Genomic DNA, 24,376 nt, shown 5'->3' on the forward strand with positions numbered 1-24,376 from the left:
AAGTCAAGGGGTCTGAATACTTTCCGAATGCACTGTATGTATGTATGTATGTGTATATACAGTGAGAGAGAAAAAGTATTTGATCCCCTGCTGATTTTGTACGTTTGCCCACTGACAAAGAAATGATCAGTCTATAATTTTAATGGTAGGTTTATTTGAACAGTGAGAGACAGAATAACAACCAAAAAATCCAGAAAAACGCATGTCAAAAATGTTATAAATTGATTTGCATTTTAATGAGGGAAATAAGTATTTGACCCCCTCTCAACCAGAAAGATTTCTGGCTCCCAGGTGTCTTTTATACAGGTAATGAGCTGAGATTAGGGAGTGCTCCTAATCTCAGCTTGTTACCTGTATAAAAGACACCTGTCCACAGAAGCAATCAATCAATCAGATTCCAAACTCTTCAACATGGCCAAGACCAAAGAGCTCTCCAAGGATGTCAGGGACAAGATTGTAGACCTACACAAGGCTGGAATGGGCTACAAGACCATCGCCAAGCAGCTTGGTTAGAAGGTGACAACAGTTGGTGCGATTATTCACAAATGGAAGAAACACAAAATTTCAATCTCCCTCGGCGTGGGGCTCCATGCAAGATCTCACCTCGTGGAGTTGCAATGATCATGAGAACGGTGAGGAATCAGCCCATAACTACACGGGAGGATCTTGTCAATGATCTCAAGGCAGCTGGAACCATAGTCACCAAGAAAACAATTGGTAACACACTACGCCGTGAAGGACTGAAATCCTGCAGCGCCAGCAAGGTCTCCCTGCTCAAGAAAGCACATATACAGGCCCGTCTGAAGTTTGCCAATGAACATCTGAATGATTCAGAGGAGAACTGGGTGAAAGTGTTGTGGTCAGATGAGACCAAAATCGAGCTCTTTGGCATCAACTCAACTCGCCGTGTTTGGAGGAGGAGGAATGCTGCCTATGACCCCAAGAACACCATCCCCACGTCAAACATGGAGGTGGAAACATTATGCTTTGGGGTTTTTTTTCTGCTAAGGGGACAAGACAACTTCACCGCATCAAAGGGACGATGGACGGTGCCATGTACCGTCAAATCTTGGGTGAGAACCTCCTTCCCTCAGCCAGGGCATTGAAAATGGGTCGTGGATGGGTATTCCAGCATGACAATGACCCAAAACACACGGCCAAGGCAACAAAGGAGTGGCTCAAGAAGAAGCACATTGGCCTAGCCAGTCTCCAGACCTTAATCCCATAGAAAATCTGTGGAGGGAGCTGAAGGTTCGAGTTGCCAAACGTCAGCCTTGAAACCTTAATGACTTGGAGAAGATCTGCAAAGAGGGTAATGGAAAAGATTGGGGATACTCAGAGTACCACAATACCTGCTTTGCTATTACTGAATATCACTAAGGATTTTGATAGACTGAGAAGCTCATGTTTAAACTGGCTAACAGTTGCTTTAACCACAGCCAAAATAGTCATTTTGAGACACCGGAGGGAGAAGGACCCTCCCTTATATAAGGAATGGTACATAGCCCTGGCAAAAACTTCGTATGAAAGATTGCCTTATAAAATTAATGGTATATTCGATAGCTTTTCTGACATCTGAGGACATTTTCTCTCAGAGATCAAATGTATGAACATTTTTGCACTCTGGATAAGAGCGTCTGCTAAATGACTAAAATGTAAAATGTAAAGATAAAAAGAGAATACAATATGCAAATGACTTGATAGACTACATACATACATAAATGACTGGTAGGGGTAGGGTCTTTTGTTTTGTGTTTAGTTTTTCCTTTTTTGTTGTTGTAATAGTTGTTGTGGGGGGGGGGTTGTGGGTGAAAAACATAACGTTTGATTCCTTTTCCATCTTTAATGTATATATATATATATTCATTCATATCTGTCAAGTTATTGTTTAGTGTTAAATATAATTCAATTGCATTGTTATATTGTGAAAGGAAACTTTGTGTCCATCCCTTACCTGGGCCCTCCCTGCAGCACCATGGTAACAGGGCCCACCAGGTGAGTGACCCCGCCCACCCTGACTGCAGCAGTGAGCAGCTCCCTCATGTGAACCAGGGCCTGTTTCCTCGTGCTGCCCCGCCTCCACCGTGTCTGAGCCGCAGACAGGAAACTGCTGCTGGACACCTGTAGGAGGCAGAACTAGGGTAAAATATGAATAGACTCAACTTCTCTAATTGTTTGGCACCAAAAACACAGAATTCAATGTGCAGTGACTGTGGCGGAGGACTGGACTTACAGACTGGTCGGGCATGGTCCCTATGAACGCAAAGAGCTGTCCCAGCAGCACACTGTACGTTGGCTTGTCCCGGCTGTCCTCCATGGCTAGAGACTGCAGCAGTGTGAAGGAGCTGCTGCGGTGACTGGTGGGGTGGTGTCGCCTCCTATAGTAGAGGAGAACAAAGTAGAGGGGTGAGTACTCTCTCCATTCATCATCAACTTAGTGTAGTTATGCTTGTAATCCACTTTCTCTGTATCAAAGAGATTTCAGTGGACAATGAACCTTTGGCTGCTGTGAGGGAACTCCAGGTCCTGGTTGGTGATCATCTCCAGGTCAGAGGGTGCAGACATGCTGCGCAGGAAGACTGGCTGCTTCACCCCGGGGACTACCGTCTTAGTGTCTGACACAGACTTACAAGCTGCCACACAACAACAAAAAACCAGAATCGGTTACCTCTATTTTATCATACTACATGCAGGCAGTCAAAGTAAATCAGGAGAGGGCTATAGAGAAGCAGGTGTAAGCTAGGGAGTTGTAGGCTGTGGAGGTGTAGGCTAGGGGGTGCAGGCTGTGGAGGTGTAGGCTAGGGGGTGCAGGCTGTGGAGGTGTAGGCTAGGGGGTGTAGGCTGTGGAGGTGTAGGCTAGGGGGTGCAGGCTGTGGAGGTGTAGGCTAGGGGGTGCAGGCTGTGGAGGTGTAGGCTAGGGGGTGTAGGCTGTGGAGGTGTAGGCTAGGGAGTTGTAGGCTGTGGAGGTGTAGGCTAGGGGGTGCAGGCTGTGGAGGTGTAGGCTAGGGGGTGTAGGCTGTGGAGGTGTAGGCTAGGGGGTGTAGGATGTGGAGGTGTAATGTAAGGAGGTGTAAGCTGAGGGGTACCTGGCGTGCCAGCAGGCGTGGTGGTCAGGCTCCTGCAGTGAGGAGCGATGGTGACGTGAAGCAGCAGCTCTGTGCGGTTCATCAGGCTCTTCACCAGGGCTTTGGTTTTGGCCAGCGGCACAGCACTCTTCAGGTGGATGGAGTTCACCTCCTGGAAGAACTTCTCCCTGTGGACAAATGCAGATGATAAACCAGAAGACAACATTGGAGGAAGATATGTCATCTAAGCAATGTAGATGTTACCTCAGCAGTCTAACATCTGTATCGTCACTTCGCTCTTCTCCAATGTCTTACCTCAGTGTGAGGACAACGTTTTCCAAATCACTCCAGTCCAGTGGGACCTCCTTCAGTGAACAAAGCAATTCAAGTTCCTTCATTTTGTTCTGGAGAAACAAAAACAAATGATATTTGCTGAACAGTGCACAACTTTATGAGAATCTGTGGAGAATTAGAGGTAAAGGGATGCGTACCTCAAAGAAGTGATAGTCATGGAAGAAAGGAGCATTGTTCTCCAGCTTTCCCTGCTGAGCTTCCTCCACCTCATTCTGCCACTTCTGCTCCAGCTCTGCTACACTCTGAGGGAGGGCAACAGACAAGGTTATACACATACACACTTTGAGAGGGAAAAGCAGGCTATACTAGCCACTTATGTACCTGCAGCTGGCGCTCCATGGCGTTGATCTTCTTGAAAGTCTCGGCCATGATCTTACAGAGCAGGTCGTACTCCTCAGCGTGCTCCTCACGGTACTGGAAGTTGACAAGTGACTGGAGAGCATCCACCAGCGTCAGGTGCTTTATCACACAGGACACTATGACCTCCTCCATAACGTCTGGCCTGATCACCTCCCTGACAAGGGCAAGTCAGAGAGAAAGTGGGTGAGGATAGGCAGTAATGACTGGTTAAAATAGAATTAGAATGGCAGTTGTGCATTCCTGCCGTATATATCATCACCCCTTCTTACTTGATGCTGGGACGGAACTGTGGCCGCGCCCTGCCGGACACCTCTCTTAGCCGGCTCATGATGCCTGGAGGCAGGCGGATGCGGGGCAGGTCAAAGTAGGCCCCAGGCATGAGGCCCGGGTGAGGGATGAGCACGTCAGAGGGGTAGGTGAACTCCCGGTCCTCCTCGATGGTGAGGGGTAGGGGCGAGGGGCTGGGGGTTAGGGCTGGAGAGATGGCACCATTAGCCTCCACCTGCCATTGGCACCTGAAGGAAATAGACAGCAGTTAGTCTCTGCTGTCCTGGTACCCACTCTCTGCCACTGTGTCACCTGTGTTATTTTACCAACTTATTAAGTTGGTTATAGCTGTATATGACTGTGCTGCTACACTGCAGTGCATTTGTGCTATCTATAGTGTGTGCTCTGTATCATTCTCCATTTATGCTGTGTCACCTTTGGAGCAGCTTGGAGCAGAGCAGGTCATGGCAGGCGTCCTCCTCTCGTGTTACTTCAGGTCCGTTGTAAAGGATGCGGAGCATGGAGCAGGCTAGTACAGACAGACCCAACGCCAGGTCTGCCAGGAAGGGGAGACCCCCAGAGACATCCTCTGATGACTCCTGTAGCGGGAAAACAGAGACAGATCTATGTAACAATGTAACAATGTCTGGTTGTGTATGTCAAACATGGCAGCAACATGCCAGAACTCATGCTGTATTTACAACAGTGCAGTGATCTAACTCCACAGCTATGTGTACCTGGGCTCGGACAGTGCAGGAGAACCCCCACATGGCTTTGTCTGGGGTGTTGTGCTCGCGCCCACTCCTCATCTCAAAGGAAAACGTCACTGTGTCTCCCTCCACCTTGACCAGGTCTTTGGGCCAACCTGTCCCCAGTACACTGCGACTGCCATAACCCAGAGTGTTGCCTCCATACTCAGTCACCTTGCGACTGTTAGTGTTAGGCCCGGCATACATCACCAACTGGAAAACCAGAGAGAAAAGACCAAGTAAATACTCTTCCTCATAGAGCTTTGCAATGACAAACTAGATTAGTCATGTTATGCCACAGCTTTAATATGGAAATGTGATGTGGGGTGTAGAGGTGCAGGGATTGGTCACCTTGTCGTAGTCGTACTGTGAGGAGCAGCGGGAGTCGAAGCGCAGGTAGAGGCAGCGTGCTCCTGGGATGTGTACCGTCTCTTTGAACTTATAGTTGTCTCGCACCGGGTGGACCGTCTCCACCGTCTTCCCAGCAGCCCACGGGGCAGGGATCTTCAGGCCTGTCAGGAAGCCTGGCTCCTCCCGCTCATCTAGGATTCTAAAGCTGGAGCAGGACAGAGGAACAGTCATCAGGGACAGAGATACACAAACACACTTGGAAAACCAGGCTTATGATCCTGATAAATCTTGCCTACAGAGGACCGTGTGTACACTTACCGGTCATCAGCAGCAGGCATCTTTTGGCCCAGCGGCCCTCCTACCAGTGGAGTGCTGTCAGTTAAGAGAGGAGACTGGGTCTTCAGCAGCAGAGCAGTCTGGGAAATGACCAGGAGAAACCCATATTATAAATATATACTAATTCTCCTTCCCAACTATCATCAACATTCAATTAACAATCATCACACGTCTACCCATCTTCCACCACAGAAACCAGAGATGACAGACAGAACTTCTAATCTAGAGAAGAATATCTACATTGAGGTTAGACGGGTCCGTTTGCTTGAGTGCCCCCACCTGGCTGGTGTAGAGGACTAGCTGCACTAGTTGGGGCATGAGAGCGTCAGCCAAATTGAGTGTCTGCAGGTTGGGGTGCATCAGAGAGGTGAGCAGCACTGGCAGCAGGTGCCCCAGCATGGTAGCCTTGGTAATCTGCTCCAAGCCCTTCAGCCTGCGGACCGGGAGGAGCGAGGAAGAGGGGAGAGAAGAGGAGACAGGAAGAGGAGGGATGAGGATGAGAGACGAATCGGAGGAACGAGGATGAGAGAGAAAAGTGGGATGAGAGGTATGTAGAAGAGAGAGGCAGACAGAAAGGGAAATGCATAGAAAGGGATTCATATGCATACAAGGGGAACATGCAGATACACAGGCAAAAGGTCAAGAGAGTTAGGGGTAGGCAGACAAGGGGTAAAATGACAGGTTGACAGGTAACAGGAAAAGCAGAGGTAGAGGGGTGAGGGTCACCTGGTCTCTCGGTCGGTGATGTCACTGTTGATGAGGGCGGCGGTCACCTGCTGCAGGGTCTCCAGCACCTCGTCACACCCCATCAGGATCTTGGTGGCCAGCGACAGGATGCTGGTCTGCAACTCCTGGGAACCACACACAGAGAAAAGGCAACGCTTCCGTAACAGTGCCTACTTGTTTCTAACAGGAAAACGACCACACGTCATTAATACATAACTTCTGAACTTGTTTACAAATCAACACTATAACAAAGGTTAAACAAAAATAAGTTTAGGTGTTTGTAATAAAAAAGGGCTTATTGTTGAACATGCTAAATGCGGTGGCTATGCTGTCACGATTGAATATCCTTGCTCTATTGCTGCAGCAATTCAGGCCCCAGAGACAGAGAGAGAAAGAGAGAGAGAGAGATACAGATACAGAGAGAGACACAGAGAGAGAGAGAGAGAGAGAGAGAGAGAGAGAGAGAGAGAGAGAGAGAGAGAGAGAGAGAGAGAGAGAGAGAGAGAGAGAGAGAGAGAGAGAGAGACACACACAGAGAGAGAGAGAGAGAGAGAGAGAGAGAGAGAGAGAGAGAGAGAGAGACACACACAGAGAGAGAGAGAGAGACACAAGGAGAGAGAGAGAGACACAGAGAGAGAGAGAGACACAGAGAGAGAGAGCGAGAGAGACACAGAGAGAGAGAGCGAGAGAGACACAGAGAGAGAGAGCGAGAGAGACACAGAGAGAGAGAGAGCGAGAGAGACACAGAGAGAGAGAGCGAGAGAGACACAGAGAGAGAGAGCGAGAGAGACACAGAGAGAGAGAGCGAGAGAGACACAGAGAGAGAGAGAGACACACAGAGAGAGAGAGACACAGAGAGAGAGAGAGACTCCACATGGACAGACAGCAGTAGGGGTATTCAAAAGGGGTGTTTACCTGTACCTTCATTGTTTCCTCTTGTAGGGAGCTGTCACTGTCATCGTTGTCATCGGGGCGGATCAGAATGGTGTTGCTAAGCAAGTGGTTCTGAACGGCCATGAGGTAGCGCAGGCTTGATGAGGCCACCTGGTAGAGGGGAAGGAGGGAGGGGGACTACAAGTCAGTATGCAACAGCTAACACACAACCTACTGCTGATTGGACAACAGACAAAGCCCAGGCACAGATGCTCCTTGGTGTAGTTGAGCAGAGAGAGACAAATACACATACTGGTGTTGTTGAACAGACACAGAGACACATACTGGCACAGTGGAGAGAAGCTTCTGGAAGTCGTCCCTTGCGACAGTCTGACATTTAGTGATAAGGAGGCAGGATTCACGGACAACGGTCTTCAGGATGCAGTGCAGGAGTTCATCACTTAGTCTGAAGGGGAAACACAGGAGAGAGATAATCCGACTGATTCAGCTGAACAACCCTCTTACACAGAGAGAGAGTGTCATACTGCATTATTCTTAATGGGATAGAACATTTTATGGCATCAGGTTACTCAGTGAAACCATTCAGCTCTGGTTAGGGGAGGAATTGAGAGTTATTTTTCAAGCAGGAATACAAGACATTGCAAAAAGTGTTGAGCAAATGTCTGCAAAAGCTGGACTCTACCTGTAGTGGTCATCTTCATCACTCCCAAATCGATTTTTCTGCAGCTGGTCAGCCAGGTTGGTGAGGATGACATCGCGGAGCTGAGACAGACCACTGTTCCTCTCCCCTAAAGAGCACATAGAACTCCTTCAATACTTCCAGTGTACCAGGTATTTGAGATACAAACATGATTGGAATGTGTGTTAAGAGTGTGCATAAAACCCAATGAGTAGGTTGCAACTATCACCTTCTGTCAGGACCAGCTTCAGCAGGTTACTGAGTTCAGTCTCCCCCTGATACAAGGTATTCAAACCCGAGCTATAGAGAAGGAAGGATAGATAGACAATGACAGTAGGTGTCAATCACAGGACAGATAGTTGTCTCAAAGTTAATGTCTTTATATGTGTCCTGTGTTTATGGTTATGGCTTTGTGCTGTACTGAGTTGTGTTCACCTGATAGCCAGGCACACTTCTCCCTGGATCTCTGCTCCGATCTGATCCACAGGAGCCATGAGCAGCTGCCACAGGAGCAGACCTGAACGCCGCACGCTCTCCCTGTTCTGCTGTGACTGAGGGTTGAAGAACCTGAATACCACCTGAACAGCAAACACCAATGTGTAAAAATGAGTGATTTATACATCAGTTGGACTCCAGGTAGCATCACAGTAGCACAGGGGTCTTCAAACTTGACTGGCCAAGGAACACCTTCCCAGGCAAACCGGCGACCCAGGGACCCCATCATACGTTAGCAAATCAACATTTTAAAATCACGTCTTGTCATCAGTGAATGATAATGGCAAGGAGAAGTATTCAAGATGTTCAAATGAATAGATTTGGTAAATATTTTATTTATTATTTTGACCTCCCCACATTTTAATTGAAAGAGGAAGTGTAAACTCTAACATAGCCTATTAGCTAGAAAGGTAACTCCAAACACATTTTCGTTAACAGCAGCTGGTTAAACAAAGGTTAGCCATGTGTTGGCAAAAATAAAAGTCAAGAAAGCTTACAACCAGCCAGCCATTTGCCGCACTGGTAGCCTAGTCGTGGGTGATTTTTCAAAGCCTATGTCAGATACTCAAGTGAGTGTAATTGGCTCCAATGAGTGTAATTTGCTCAATATTAGGAGTTGACATAATAAGAAATAATACTTTGTTTATTCTGTTGTTGCTAGCTATGTTCATAAAATTCAATACCGATTGAATACCCCTGCAGTAGCAGGCTGGTTCTCCAGCTCCACCGTACCTGGAACACCACCAGGATGCAGCGGATGATGCAGGTGTCCCTGTTGACCATGGCTTTCTCCATGATGTCACAGATGCTGCTGAAGTGGCGAGCCTCGATGGGGTGCTGCTTGCCCATGAGGGTGCCCAGGGGCAAGCTGCTGCTGCTGGCTGCCAGCAGGTTGAGCTGGTGGATGCACATGGCACCCACATGGTGAAGCAGCTGGTTTATCACCTCTCCGGTGGCCACTGTCTCCTCTGCAGCAGGGAGCGAGGAAGGGAGGGGTAGTCAACTCTTAACGGTACGATTTGACTTAAATGAAGAAGCTGGTTGAGACACTCTTCAGCCTATAATTCTGCAGCACATTATTTGAGGTCAACGTTGTTTTCTAAACAGGAGTAAAACTGTTTTGGTTACCTTTGGGTTCCTTGATGACATGACTGACGCCAAGCCTATAGCACACGTGATGGAAGGCCTGGTTGCCAGGGTTACACCACTGGTCCATGTAGTCACTGGAGCAGGTCCAGATCAAGTTGTTGAGAGCGTCATAGCAGGCTCCTACAACACAAATGTCACATAAGCGCTACTTTGAGAACGCTGCACTTATCTATTAAAAAAATATTTAAAAATGTAATTTCTGAACAGGAGCTTACCTAGCCCTGCCACCTGGGCACCCCTGCCCAGAGAACTGCCAGGTGCATCAATGAGGTCTGCCCGGCTGCTGAACTGACCATCAACTAGGTTGAATGCCAGACTGGAGGAGAGGACTGGTCGGAGAAAGAGAGGAAAGCAGTCAACAAATATACCACTAACAGTAAAAAGGGGACTTGCCTAAAACACAAGAGAGATTTACAGTGAAGATGAACATGTCTGCTCTTACTCTTCAGGGAGGACAAGCCACTGGTGCCTCCAAACAGGGAACGTGTGGCAGAGCTGCCAGACACGCCAGGCGGAGATGCCAGCATCACCAGGGATGTCCCACACACATACATGGGAGTCTTTCTAAGAGTCTTCAGAGGGAGGCCACAGCTAGTGTTTACTGCTGTGGAAGAGGAGCACAGACATGAGTCAACACACAACAAAGGGATGTGAAGTGTGAATCGCACAATGAGCAATGTGATGAGGATAATGAAGATTCAATCATAATTTTCACTGCCTGGATATCACACATTTAACTGAGGGTGAAACAAAAACTGTTTTGTTAGTGCCTTCAGAAAGTATTCACACCCCTTGAATTTTTCCACATTTTGTTGTGTTACAGCCTGAATTTAATTACAAATGAAATGCTGAAATGTCAGTAAGTTTTCAAACCCTTTGTTATGGCAAGCCTAAATAAGTTTAGGAATAAAGATTTGCTTAACAAGTCACATACTAAGTTGTTTAATAATAGTGTTTAACATGATTTTTGAATGACTACCTCATCTCTGTACCCCACACATACAATTATATGTAAGGTCCCTCAGTCAAGGAGAGAATTTCAAACACAGATTAAACCACAAAGACCAGGGAGGTTTTCCAATGCCTCGCAAAGAAGGGCATCTATTGGTAGATTAGTACACCAACAAAAAAGCAGACATTGAATATCCTTTTGAGCATGGTGAAGTTATTAGTAACACTTTGGATGGTGTATCAATACACCCAGTCACTACAAAGATACAGGCGTCCTTCCTAACTCAGTTGCCGGAGAGGAAGGAAACCACTCAGGGATTTCATCATGAGGCCAATGGTTTCTTTAAAACAGTTACAAAGTTTAAATGGCTGTGATAGGAGAAAACTGAGGATGGATCAACAACATTCTAGTTACTCCACAATACAAACCTAACTGACAGAGTGAAAAGAAGGAAGCCTGTACAGAATAAAAATATTCCACAACATGCATCCTGTTTGCAACAAGGCACTAAAGTAATACTGCAAAAAATGTGGCAAACAATTATCTTTTTGTCCTGATTAGAAAGTGTTATGTTTGGAGCAAATCCAATACAACAGATTACTAAGTACCACTCGCCATATTTTCAAGCATAGTGATGGCTGAATCATGTTATTGGTATGCTTTCGTTAAGGACTGGGGAGTTTTTCAGGGTAAAAAGAAACCCGGAATGGAGCTAAGTACAGAAGAAATCCAGAAGAAAACCTGGTTCAGTCTGCTTTCCACCAGAAACTGGGAGATGAATTCCCCTTTCAGAAGGACAATAACCTAAAACACAAGGCCTAATCTACACTGGAGTTGCTTAACAAGAAGAAAGTGAATGTTTGAGTGGCCGAGTTACAGTTTTGACTTAAAACTGCTTGTGCAAATGCTGCACAATCTTAGAGCCTTACCCAGAAAGACTCACAGCTGTAATCACTGCCAAAGGTGATTGTAACATGTATTGACTCAGGGGGTTGAATACTTATCTAATCAAGATAGGTTTTTTTTTCTTGATTTTTTTAACAAACGTTTGTGTAGATCGTTGACAAAAAATTACAATTAAATCCATTGTAATCCCACTTTGTAACAAAATTTGGAAAAAGTCAAGAGGTGTGAATACTTTCTGAAGGCACTGTATATCTATCTAAATAGTGTGAGGTTATTACCGGACTGCTCCTCCTTGACAGTGTTGGTGATGGCAGAGCCGGTGAGAGCGGCCAACGTTGCAGAGTGGGAGGCGCGGAAGCGTGACATGCGGCTCAGCAGCAGCTCATTCAGACACTTGGAAGACTCGCCCTCCTTCCGTATCAGGATCACCCTCTCCTGCAGGACATCTGCCACACACAACCCTGTCTCTGTCTGTACCAGGGGGAGGAGGGAGAGAGGGGTGAGAGATGGGAAGGAGGGAAGAGCCTTGTTGAGCATGGTTGAAAGGGGAAACATCCTCACCGATAGCTGAAAGACATCCATGAAGACCGAGTGGCCTTTCTGGGTCTTCTCGTTGAGGCTGGCGGGAGACCACACCCAGTACAGGTAGGTTCCATCTGAGCACAGGTGCAGCGTGGTCATGCTGCTGCCCACGGGGAAGTGGTGGGCTGGCATGGGCACAACCTGGCACACCTGAGACAGGTAGAAAGAGCAGTCAGTCTTTTGGAAGAGATACAGTATTGGCCTGAGTCAGTGTAATTGAGTCATCATGAGTGATATCATGAAGCCTGTTGCTAGGTGCCAGCTGCCGTACCTGCAGGGTGAAGGGGTCGATGACCTGGCTCAGCTGATGAGGCTTGGCATCAAAGGAGGCGGGGCGATGTAGAAGGCGCCCGCTGCTGAACACCACCCAGCCGGGCTCCAAGTCCTCATTCCGACAGTACACAAACCCCCTGCACAAACACACAAAATAACTATCTTCATTTCCTATGATATTTTGCTCAGAAAGTGAAATAAATCAGAGAGGGAATACAGTAGGGCAGAGGGGTTTTGAAGTTCAGGTCAGAAGGAGGGAACAGGAGAGCTAGAACAGGACATGACAGGAGGAGGCTCCGTGGCTCCCTACTTATATGTACAGTATATACACCCCTTCAAATTCTGCTATTTCAGCCACACCCGTTGCTGACAGATGTATAAAATCGAGCACACAGCCATGCAATCACCATAGACAAACAGTGGCAGTAGAATGGCCTTACTGAAGAGCTCAGTGACTTTCAACTTGGCACCGTCATAGGATTCCACCTTTCCAACAAGTAAGTTTGTCAAATTTCTGCCCTGCTAGAGCTGCCCCAGTCAACTGTAAGTGCTGTTATTGTGAAGTGGAAACGTCTAGGAGCAACAAAGCGAGGTCCATACAGAAAATGGTTTGTCGAGATCGGTGGGGAAGAACTTGACTGGCCTACACAGAGCCCTGACATCAACCCAATCGAACACCTTTGGGATGAATTGGAACGCCGACTGCGAGCCAGGCCTAATCGCCCAACATCAGTGCCCAACCTCAATAATGCTTGTGGCTGAATGGAAGTGTACCCCTGCACATCGACTCGGTACTGGTACCCCGTGTATATAGCCAAGTTATCGTTACTCATTGTGTATTTATTCCTCGTGTTATTATATGCCACAGGGTTCAATTCTTGGGCCGACACTTTTCTCCGTGTATATCAATGATGTCGCTCTTGCTGCTGGTGACTCTCAGATCCACCTCTACGCAGACGACACCATTTTGTATACATCTGGCCCTTCATTGGACACTGTGTTAACAAACCTCCAAACGAGCTTCAATGCCATACAACACTCCTTCAGTAGCCTCCAACTGCTCTTAAACACTAGTAAAACTAAATGCATGCTTTTCAATCGAACGCTGCTGGCACCCGCCCAACCGACTAGAATCACCACTCTTGACGGGTCTGACCTAGAGTATGTGGACAACTACAAATACCTAGGTGTCTGGTTAGACTGTAAACTCTCCTTCCAGACTCACATAAAGAATCTCCAATCCAAAGTTAAATCTAGAATCGGCTTCCTATTTCGCAACAAAGCCTCCTTCACTCATGCTGCCAAACATGCCCTCGTAAAACTGACTATCCTACCGATCCTTGACTTCGGCGATGTCATTTACAAAATAGCCTCCAACACTCTACTCAGCAAATTGGATGTAGTCTATCACAGTGCCATCCGTTTTGTCTCCAAAGCCCCATACGCTACCCACCACTGTGACCTGTACGCTCTTGTTGGCTGGTCCTCACTACATGTTCATCGTCAAACCCACTGGCTCCAGGCCATCTATAAATCACTGCTAGGCAAATCCCCGCCTTATCTTAGCTCATTGGTCACCATAGCAGCACCCACCCGTAGTCTGCGCTCCAGCAGGTATATCTCACTGGTCATTCCCAAGGCCAACACCTCCTTTGGCCGCCATTCCTTCCAGTTCTCTGCTGCCAATGACTGGAACGAATTGCAAAAATCTCTGAAGCTGGAGACTCTTATCTCCCTCACTAACTTTAAGCATCAGTTGTCAGAGCACCTTACCGATCACTGCACCTGTACACAGCCCATCTGAAATTAGCCCACCCAACTACCTCATCCCTATATTGTTATTTATTTTGCTCTTTTGCACCCCAGTATCTCTATTTGCACATAATCTCTTGCACATCTAGCATTCCAGTGTTAATACTATTGTAATTATTTTGCACTATAGCCTATTTATTGCCTTACCTCCATAACTTGCTACATTTGCACACACTGTATATATATTTTCTGTTGTATTTTTGACTTTATGTTTTTTACCCCATATGTAACTCTGTGTTGTTTTTATCGCACTGCTTTGCTTTATCTTGGCCAGGTCGCAGTTGTAAATGAGAACTTGTTCCTAACTGGCTTACCTGGTTAAATAAAGGTGAAATAAAAATAAAAATAAATAAAATATGTTCTATTATTTTTCTCTCTGCATTGTTGGGTAAGCATTTCACTGTTAGTCTACACCTGGTTGTTTCCGAAGCATGTGACAAGTAAAATTGGACTTGAGGTTATTTTAAGTGAGGCACTCTCACTCTTTCTCTCTGCATTCTCCCTCTCCCCGCAGATATAGGCAGGGGTGTCATGTTACCTCAGTGTCCCGTGCAAACCGGAGCCCAGCTTGCTGATCCCTCTCCCAAAGGAGTTAGTGGTGTAGAGATAGAGCCCATCTGTGGCCAGGCAGCGCCCTAGGTCTGTGTCTGCAACAGCAGGGAGGAAGGAAGAGACTGAGTGAGGAACAGCAGATGAGGGGGAGAAAAATGGAAGGGGGAGCAAAAAAACATAGGAATGGAGGGGAGAGAGGAAGGACAGTATAGAGAGGAAGGGATAACAACAGGAGAAGGGGTGCGATAAAGCGACTGAAAGATATGTCCATCTGTATGCTTTCTCACATCTTCTCCCCACTGTGAGGCATCATGGTGCAGACAGAAGGGACAGTCTGACAGTATAGCCCTAATTTTTGTACTGACAATTCGTGTTTAATGTTGTCCTTCATTTTATAGCATAGTAGGTGTAAATATGGTTCTTGCAGGACACTACCACTTCTCTAAAAAAAAAAAATCCAAGTAAGTAGTCTCACACACACACACAGCATTGGCCAAACAGAATCAAAGGAGACTAGTCAGCCAATCAACAAGAAAGGCTGGGAAAAAATACTATTTCTAATTGGCTGAACCTGCCTGTAGTTGGCACTTGGCAGGTGAGAGGGATACGCCCCCCAGCCCACGGCCGGCCAGCTCTACTATATTCTTTAGCTGCCATGTCTCTGCCTCTCAACTGGCCTCCTATAGGGGGAGCTGCTGAGGTCCTATCGCCTTACAGGGCTCTCCAAGGTCAGCCCATCGATTGGAGGAAACAAGCAATGACCCTCCCTTCCCCTTTCTCCCTCAAACTTCTGCCAGTCACCACCCTGCCCTATAACCAATGCATGATGCCCTCCTCAGAAGCCTCAGCCAATGAGAGAATGATGACTCCATGTCTCCCCCTGGCTCAGTGTTGGGAGTTCTAAGCGGCTCCAGACAAAGGATCAAATATAAATGATCTAAAGAGGTGACTGAATAAATCACAATCATAATGAGAGGAAGGATTGAGGGCCAGCAGGACTTAGCCTGGTCGCCGTTGTCACTTAACAACCAAAACACTACTACTAACAATTACACTTGTAGTGCACTCACATACACATTACTCTATAATGGTACTGTGAAAATTATCTGACAGCACAAAAATCACTAATACGATAACTAGACTGGAATATATTTAGAGCTTGCAAAAAAAGCAACCTTAGTTGAAAACCACCCCAGGTCCGGTTCAAAGGAAGTTTGCCCCCTATCCCAAGGCCAATGGAGCTCTTGTTCACACACACACACACACACACACAGGGGTTTACCTTTGCTCTCTGCCCCTCCAGCGCTGCTGTCAGGCGTAGGCAGCATGTCCTCAAAGCCCCAGGAGACACTGTGCTTGCCCCCCAGCAGACAGGACGGGGAGCCTGGCCCCCCCTCCAGCACCAGGAGTCTGGGTGGGACAGATTAGGAGAGAAAGAGGTCACAATGAAGACAACACAGAGAAGGGACACAAGGGTGTCTCACCAAGCACATCGAGGCATGAGGATACTAGACTCACCTGTAGAGCACATCAGCCACAGGGAGCTGGCCCAGGTCGGTCTGTTTCTGCAGCAGGTGAACGGTGTGGATGAAGGTCTTCAGGGACCCTCTGGAAACACAAAAACGTGTTAAACCATGGAATGGGAGGGAGCAAAAGTCAGTGCAGTTGAGAGAAGGGCTCAGGTAGGCCTAGTAGTGTTAAAGAAAAATTCCACCCAAAAACTATCTTTTGGTATTTGTTTCATTAGTCCATTGTTAATATAGTCCCAAAATGTTTTGCATGTCAGCAATCAAGTTTAAGATATATAACTTTCAAAATACAGAAATACAGCCGGTATGACGCATTTTGCATCAAGTTATATATATCTTGAAAACTTGATTGCTGACATGCAAAACATTTTGGAACTACACAGTGTACAGAACATTAGGAACACCTGCTCTTTCCATGACATAGACTGAAGGGGAATCCAGGTGACTCCAGGTGAAAGCTATGATCCCTTATTGATGTTACCTGTTACATCCACTTCAGTCAGTGTATATGAAGGGGAGGAGACAGGTTAAAGAAGGATTTTTAAGCCTTGAGACATGGAATGTGTATGTGTGCCATTCAGAGGGTGAATGGGGAAGTCAAAAGATTTAAGTGCCTTTGAAAGGTGTATGGTAGTAGGTGCGAGGAGCACCGGTTTGACTGTGTCAAGAACTGCAACGCTGATGGGTTTTTCAAGCTCAACAGTATCCCTTGTGTATCAAGAATGGTCCACCACCCAAAGGTGGGAAGCATTGGAGTCATGGGCCAGCATCCCTGTGAAACGCTTTCGACACCTTGTAGTCCATGCCCCGACGGATTGAGGCTGGTCTGAGAGCAAAGGGGGGTGCAATTCAATATTAGGAAGGTGTTCCTAATATTTTGTACACTCAGTGTATATCAACAATGGACAAATGAAACAAATACCAAAAGATAGTTTTTGGGTGAAGTTTTCCTTTAACACAAAAGAGAATGTTGTTCCATGCTTCAGCTGTGTAGCCATTTCTTGATCTGCAATATTTACCTTACTTACCACAATGTATGACCAACTATTATTGTGTTCTTTATTTAACCAGAGAAGTGACATTGAGATTTACATCTCTTTTCCAAGTGAGCCCTGGCCTAGAGAGCAGCTTATATATAGGTACACAATAGACACAACACAACAATGAATGGAAGTTAGCATAAGAGAGCTTAAAAGAGCAGGTTTAAAAACATGTGCAGTCTGTGGTCAGCAGGCCTCCAATCCAGGATTTAAAAGTGTTCCAGGGTGATGGGGCAGCAAAGTTAAAGCACTCTTACCAGACTCAGTTATTGTGTTGTTTATGTGTGTGTATGCATGTTTATGTGTGTATATGCATGCTTCAAGGATAGTACAGTATAATATAATGTGTACTTTCTGCTTCAGTGTTGTCATCATAGAATCATAGGATTTATAGAATATATTTGAAAGACATTCCATTTGTCATTGACATTGTGTGTGTTTGTGCCTGTGAGTGTGGCTTAGGTAACTGTCATGCTGGTTCCCACATGTAATAAAGAACAGATGATACAGCCTGGAACTAGAATTCCCCTCCCCACATTACACTAAAACACCTCACAAGCTGGTGACATCACACTGACGAGAAACAGTTAACCTACTCTGCACCTTAAAAAAACGCAGTGATAAGGCACACCCAAAACATCAGGGGGGGAAGACAGAGGATAGTCTAGCTCTTTAACCACCCACCACTGTTGGTGAAAGAGAGAGCACCAGAACTGGATGGTTCTTGACACAATGGGCTCTCGGCCTCTACAGAGGGCACACAAAGGGCGGAGGGTTCTGGTTGACAAGTCAAGCTCAGTTGTCAACAGCAGAAGTCAGGCTGCAGCCACTGGTGAAAGATAAGAGGGCTTTCCTCTGTGACCTAGGTCAGGGGTTTTCAAACTGGGGTCCGCGGATACCATGTTTATGCCTCTGCGTCCAGTATGAAGGAAGTTAAAGGTAGTTTCACAAGCCAATAGCGTTAGCGCAATGACTGGAAGTGTACAGGAACAGTGTGCATGCTAGCTGTTCCGGTTCATCAGACTCTGGGGAAGTAGATCAACGGCTTCATTGACAAAATCTCAAACGATCCTTTTAATATGGAGGAAATTACAGTCATTGGAGCTAATAACAGGGGTTTTTCTGTATAGTGTTCATTTTCGGGATAGAAAACCGGTTTGTGTCAACTTAAATAAACAACCAAAACCAGATAGAAAGCATGCCGAAAAGATATTGAATTACATATTTTTTAATAATACCATCTTTGAGAACTAACAATCAAATAAAAGCTAGACAGTCAGGGAGAATAGAAAATTCAAAAAACCTGGCAATCAGGGCACATGCCCATTGATTTTGTTATAATGTTTGAGCAGAGGAACACAGCATTAGCCATGGCAAAATGCATAGAATTGCAGGAAATTTGCTTCAAACATGTAAAATTATCTCTCAGTTCAATGGAAAAACAGCAGAATTGCAGAGAATTTGCTTTACAACAGCTAAATGTTCTCAATACTGCCAAGATACCTTTCTAGCTAGACTATGTTAGAGTTTACACTTCCTCTTCCAATGAACTGTGGGGAGGTCAAAACAATGAAACTGTCTACCAAATCTATTAATTTTAAAATGTTGATTACTTCTACTTGCCATTATCATTCACCTGAAGATAAGACAAGAAGTGATTATTAGATTTTTTTGCTAACATATGATGGGGTCCCTGGGTCGCCAGTTTGCCTGGGCGGGGGTCCCTGGGCAAGAAAAGTTTGAAAACCCCTGACCTAGGTGACAAACACAAGACCCCAGTGCGACAAGCGTCACTGACAAGGCAAACACAATAACTGAAAGATATGCTTATATTTAGTGACAGGGGCTAGCTACGTCACTGAAAGTGAAAACAGAAATGGGATGACACTTAAGGGCTTGTCTAATCACCATTTGGCCAATATTAGGAAGCTGGAGTAAATGAGCCAGACCGCTAAGCAGAATCAGGTGATCCAGGATACTATTCTATCCTCTTTATATATAGCGTGCATTGATATTAAGGGTGTGGTCTCACCTGGCACAGGCGAGAGCTACCAGGGCAGCGGCGGAGTTCTCCCTCTGCCTGTGTGCGTGGAGCATGTATGTCGGAGCCTGGCCCTGCTGCCCCTGTCCCTGCTGGGTCTGTGCTATCTGCTGGACCCCCTCCTCCAACCAGGAGCAGAGCAGCCCTTCTAGGCCGTTGAGGCAGTCGGCGGGCTCCTTGCTGAGGCTGAGGGGCTGGCAGTCACGCAGGCAAGACAGCAGCACCTCCGCCGTGACTCCACAGAGCGCCGGGTCACTGCGTGTCTGGGACTGCAGGAGGGGGAAGACCAGTAGCAGGCCCACGCGGGAGGTGAAAGGAGCCTGTTCAGGCTGCTGCAGCAGGCCCTGTCGTTTTAGCAGGGTCAGGGCCTCCTCATCGCCCCCTCCGGCCCCCTCCCGGTCCTGCTGCTCCTCCAGGGCCAACTGACGCTGAGCCCCCCACAGGCCCCGCAGCGCATTCAGACGGTACTCCAACAGGCGGGCATACGCATTGCTTTGGTTACCACAGACGGCACGGAGACGCTCGGCTAGCTCCGCAGGGTTCTTCGTCTCGAATGTGAGAATCTAGAGGAGATAGAGAGGAAGAGTGAGAAAATGTGAGGGATACAGAAAATAGTCATGAAGATCTGTAAACAACAGGAGTTGGTTTAATCCTTGGGGAGACAATGGGTAAAGATCTCAAAGTGATGACGGCATCCAGTATAGTGCACTGACTGTAAATCACCATCTAGCTGGGGTCTGGCGACCTCTAAATCCAATTAACAGAGCACTGCTTCACTATGAGATAATGTGTAGCTAAACTGAATATGAGAGAGGAATAGGTTAGACCCTTTGATTCCAATGATATGCATAAAATAATCAAAATAATATGTGTAGAAATAACCTAGGCTACTCCTTGTTTTATTTCTAACCAACAGTAATTTCACATTTACATTTTATTCATGTTGCAGATGTTCTTACCAAGAGAAACAGCCAAATACGGCATTACATAATTTAAAAAATAAGGGGTATGAAAAATAGAGAGAGATTGTGGGGTTATTTCAGATGAGATAAAAAGGACAATGGTGCATCATCTGCACTTAGGCAGCGTTTCAACCAGGTATCGATTACAGTGTGTAGTCTAAGACTCCATAACACCATTTAGCAGGCACTTTTTTATTTATTTTTATTCCATTTCAGATATGCAACTAACATTACGGTAAGAGCCCTTAATTGGAGACTGGGATTGTGCACCGACCCTCTCCACCTTAATCTGCAGAAAGGATTCTCCTCTACAGCTAGGTTTCCATCCAATTGGCGAAAGATTTTCATGCAAATATTCTAGAAGCTGCATAAAGAAAATATGCACATTTTTCCACCAGTGGTGTTTCCACCAAATGGACTTGTTGCGGATAACAATCAGTGCCTGATGACGTAGTGCACACAACATTTTCTTTACCGCTTAAGTTATCTACCAAATAAAACTCTAATTTTCAATATGTTTCCATCGCGTTTTCAACTCTACTGATAAATTTGTCACAAAAACTGTTACGTTAAATACCAAATGTGACTACTCTGGTCTTGGCATGTGCGCTCTAGCCAACCGCTAGCAGATATAGTGTGTGAGGCTGTGCAGGTAGGCTAGTCTACATGATGACATTATTATGGATAAGAGCGAGAATATTTTTATTTGTCAAACGGCAGTCAAGCATCGATCATCATGTCACCAGAATAAGACCCTAGATATTGATTGGAAAGAAGCATCAAGCAAGCTCATCACAGTGCACTTTCACCACCATGTGAAGTTCAACATAATTTATTTCATCTGTAGCCTAATAAACTGCATGGTTTCCCAAGTCGTAGTGGGAGGACCACACACCATATCATTGTGTGACTCCAAGTTTACTTCGATATGATGGTTATTATATCAATATCTACGCATAAAGGCATTTCCACTGCCATTTCGTGCATAATTCATTTTACCAACAAAAAATATCCCACCATGTCGAACGAACAAATGATCTGTCTGCATTTATAAAGTAGCCTGCATCTAAGCACCCATGGGCTGATGGATGACCTGATCAGTCATGAGCTTGGCTACATTAGCCCAAAATAGAGAGGCAGGCATAGGGAAACATTCCCACTGGACTAATGGCCCCTGTAGATGGCCTCCATAAAGACCAGAGGAAGCTGCTTGGAGAGGCTGGAGGACTTAACAAAACCACACGTTTTAATGTTTCAACAACTCTCTGATAGGGAAATGACAATGTCCACAGACCACCCCTCATCATACAGCAATTAGTGCAGCACTACCTCCTCCTCACATAAGAAGAATAAGGTTAGTGAGAGCAGGGGGAGGGTGGATGGTGGTGACAGTACAATAACCAGAGGCACACTGCAGATGCTCAGGTTACATGCCATCCATCCTTCCACTGCAGAAAGGACAAGCAACACTTCCTGTACTGCTATTGAACCAATGGTACTGGGCTATTTTGAGAAGTGACATGGGCAATAAGGCCTTTGCTTTGACTTCCACCTCTCAGACCCAGAGCAAAGCCTGTCCCACTATGAAGCAGTAGAATCAGGATGCCAAACTACTGCACCTGGTGCACAGGGCTAGCTAGCACAGCTGCTCTATCCCCAGCTGCTCTATCCTTACGAAAAATACGAAAACTTCACAAGCAGGAGATGTACGCAGTAAAGTCTAGTCCTCTCAAGTTGATTCATTCTCAGTGTCCATCTGTAGCATGTCATCTGTCTGACTCTCACTCATTCACCATCTATCAATCTGTGTCCCCTTAATTTGTCTATGTTTAGGTCAACATCACTCTCCATCTGTGCACCCTCAGTCGCAAACCTCCATTTCCATGTTCTCGCCTTCTCTATTCCCCCCATTCCACCATTTACTGGTTGTTAACACAATTATATTCCAGTATGAGTAGTAGGAACTAGAGAAAGTCCATATTCATAAAAAAAAAGGGTTAGGGTTAAGTGCCTTGCTCAAGGGCACAATGACAGATGTTTCACTTAGTCAGCTCAGGGATTCAAACCAGCAACCTTTCGAATTAGTGGGCCAACACGCTTAACCTCTAGGCTACCTGCCGCCCTAGTGTCTGTCTCTGATATGCCTAGCACACTTGTCAATGGATTCCTACAGCTAATGGGATCGATTATTCAAGCGTCCATCAATTCAGTACTCATTCTGAACCTTAATGTCAAAGTTGACCAGAAAGGGCCTTTTAAGAGTCAAGCACATAGGCTAGCTAGCCTAATAGTCAATATTTTAGTGTTTATGGTTGAGTAAAAGGCCACAAGGCATTGCACAGGTGTCAACACCAGATTAATATTGATCAAATAAAAAAGGCTGCCATTGAATTGTGGCAGTTAATTTAAATACTGTCAAGTGTACCAATGAGGAAGTATACTGTGCTTCTATGTGCTGAACTCAGAACTGTACGACCCCCTGGCTACTTACTGGTTTGAGGAGCTTGCAAACATGCCGAATTTACTTTCCCTATTGTATTTGTTTAGTTTGTATGCCAATGTGCTTTGAAGAATTGAAGTAAAGCATGCAATGCATTATTTGATGAACACAACAACAATAACCAGCCACCACTCAAGAACACCCAATGTCTGGGCCAGAAATGACACGGGGTTCCCCACAAAGGGTGGGGATTTAAAAGCCAGGACATGATAATAGTCTACCTAGCTACGTCGTGAGTCATCATGCCTATACAGTGCGATTCATAGCTAACGTTGTAGCAGCTAGATCCGATCAATCAGGAAAGGAAACAACGTTGTCACCACATTGAGTATTAGCTGGCAATAAGAATTTCAATTGACAGGAATAACGTACCTTGTTATAGCTAACTACCTCTTCAAAATGACTGTCTGCTAACGTTGGCTAAATAGTACGCCTGCTATAGTTGCTGTTAACGTCATGACCTGCTCGTCAAGCCGACGTTGGCACCTTACTCACGAACATTATTAGCTAAAAATAGAATCGGTTTCTACAGCTAACGTTAAATGTGACTTTATTCATGGAATAAAATATTGAGCTAGCTAGGTAGCTTTCGGCTATTTAGCTTAACGTTAGCCGATTAGCTAGCTAACGTTAGCTACACTATGTTGTTGCCAAGAAAACATTCGAAATGCAAACGATGATGCAGAGTAGACTCACCTCCTGCTCAGTGTCCCCCTGCTCAGACACCCCGATTTCACTGGGCAGTTCAGCCAGATCCGTGACCCGAATCAGTCCATCGTGAAGGAAAATAGTCTCTTCCTTCACTGACAGCCACTGGGACGAATCCACGGCCCCGGAGCCCATATCTCTCTCCCCCGAGAAAAATGCCAGAGAGGTCGAACATTAAAACAAATGAAATATCCGAAATGACAACACTACCCGACAGACATGCTGTCAGTCAGATGGCAAACTCAAACGAAGTCCGATACAGCTACGTTAGCTAGCTAATGCCACTCGTACTGCTTTACTAAGGTGGCTAGCTTGCTAACATAGGTCGGCCAGCTGATTGCACTGTGTGGGGCAGGTTCTTTATCTAGCCTAGGCTAGCAATCAACCGTACAGTACCGTCTTTACAGAGCAGAGTGGATGTGACACTCTATTAACCGTAATATTTAAGCAAAGTTTCGTAAATGACTGCCTTCTCCTGCTGAACACAAAGTCAGAGCATAACCACAACACGATAAGAAAGCAGGAAAAATGGCTCCGTTAATGGTCCAACGCCTGTTTATTAGTGGCCGGACAGATATTCGAAATACCACAGCTGTCGTTGAGACGCCATGTTTCCTAGGCCAACAGTTCCCAGCATACACTGTAGGTAGCCTACATCTTCTTCTTCTTCAGTGGGGTTTATCGGCGGTTGGCATCCAACGTTATGGTGCATTACCGCCACCTACTGTACTGGAGTGTGGGCCAGAGACAGGGAGCAACTAAATCCTTCCTGCCAGCGCCGTTGCTCTTTAAAAAAATATAAAAATATTTGAGACTATATCTAATGACGTTCTACTCAATATACTCTTTAAACTAATTTCCTGTATCCCCTTCTCCCTCATACTAGATCTCATCCTCTCTCTTTCTCTCTGATACTGCCCACACTGTACCAATACATGCTCCACGGTCTATGTTTCCTGGCAATAATCACACTTTCCTGTTGGATGCATTCCTATCACATTTAATGTCTTATTCAACTGGCTGTGTCCCACCCTTAATCTTGTTTAAAATAGCCTCCTCTCTTCTGTCCCTTCCTGCCGTCCTCCCCTCCCCGA

General features: G+C 46.0%; 1 protein-coding gene across 1 annotated transcript in view; it reads right to left on the reverse strand.

The window, feature by feature from the left end:
• The window catches only part of LOC311141730 (putative E3 ubiquitin-protein ligase HECTD4), a 59,610-nt gene extending 35,733 nt beyond the window's left edge, over positions 1-23,877 (reverse strand). The window contains exons 1-31 of the mRNA XM_084177161.1: positions 23,271-23,877; positions 19,104-19,675; positions 16,021-16,110; positions 15,785-15,912; positions 14,489-14,597; positions 12,137-12,275; positions 11,845-12,015; positions 11,562-11,754; positions 9,868-10,029; positions 9,641-9,754; positions 9,405-9,545; positions 9,009-9,244; positions 8,217-8,359; positions 8,011-8,081; positions 7,785-7,890; positions 7,427-7,547; positions 7,124-7,252; positions 6,209-6,333; positions 5,762-5,915; positions 5,465-5,562; positions 5,147-5,351; positions 4,784-5,008; positions 4,482-4,645; positions 4,049-4,294; positions 3,741-3,933; positions 3,557-3,661; positions 3,381-3,469; positions 3,087-3,253; positions 2,498-2,633; positions 2,234-2,378; positions 1,955-2,121 (exon numbers count right to left, since the gene is read on the reverse strand). Coding sequence (XP_084033287.1) covers positions 1,955-2,121; positions 2,234-2,378; positions 2,498-2,633; positions 3,087-3,253; positions 3,381-3,469; positions 3,557-3,661; positions 3,741-3,933; positions 4,049-4,294; positions 4,482-4,645; positions 4,784-5,008; positions 5,147-5,351; positions 5,465-5,562; positions 5,762-5,915; positions 6,209-6,333; positions 7,124-7,252; positions 7,427-7,547; positions 7,785-7,890; positions 8,011-8,081; positions 8,217-8,359; positions 9,009-9,244; positions 9,405-9,545; positions 9,641-9,754; positions 9,868-10,029; positions 11,562-11,754; positions 11,845-12,015; positions 12,137-12,275; positions 14,489-14,597; positions 15,785-15,912; positions 16,021-16,110; positions 19,104-19,675; positions 23,271-23,417 — 4,991 coding nt within the window. The 5' untranslated portion in view covers positions 23,418-23,877. The remainder of the gene's footprint in view (positions 1-1,954; positions 2,122-2,233; positions 2,379-2,497; positions 2,634-3,086; positions 3,254-3,380; positions 3,470-3,556; positions 3,662-3,740; positions 3,934-4,048; positions 4,295-4,481; positions 4,646-4,783; positions 5,009-5,146; positions 5,352-5,464; positions 5,563-5,761; positions 5,916-6,208; positions 6,334-7,123; positions 7,253-7,426; positions 7,548-7,784; positions 7,891-8,010; positions 8,082-8,216; positions 8,360-9,008; positions 9,245-9,404; positions 9,546-9,640; positions 9,755-9,867; positions 10,030-11,561; positions 11,755-11,844; positions 12,016-12,136; positions 12,276-14,488; positions 14,598-15,784; positions 15,913-16,020; positions 16,111-19,103; positions 19,676-23,270) is intronic.
• Positions 23,878-24,376: the final 499 nt, after the last annotated feature.

This window comes from Coregonus lavaretus, assembly GCF_964263955.1.
Source record: "Coregonus lavaretus genome assembly, chromosome: 14".
NCBI lineage: Eukaryota > Metazoa > Chordata > Actinopteri > Salmoniformes > Salmonidae > Coregonus > Coregonus lavaretus.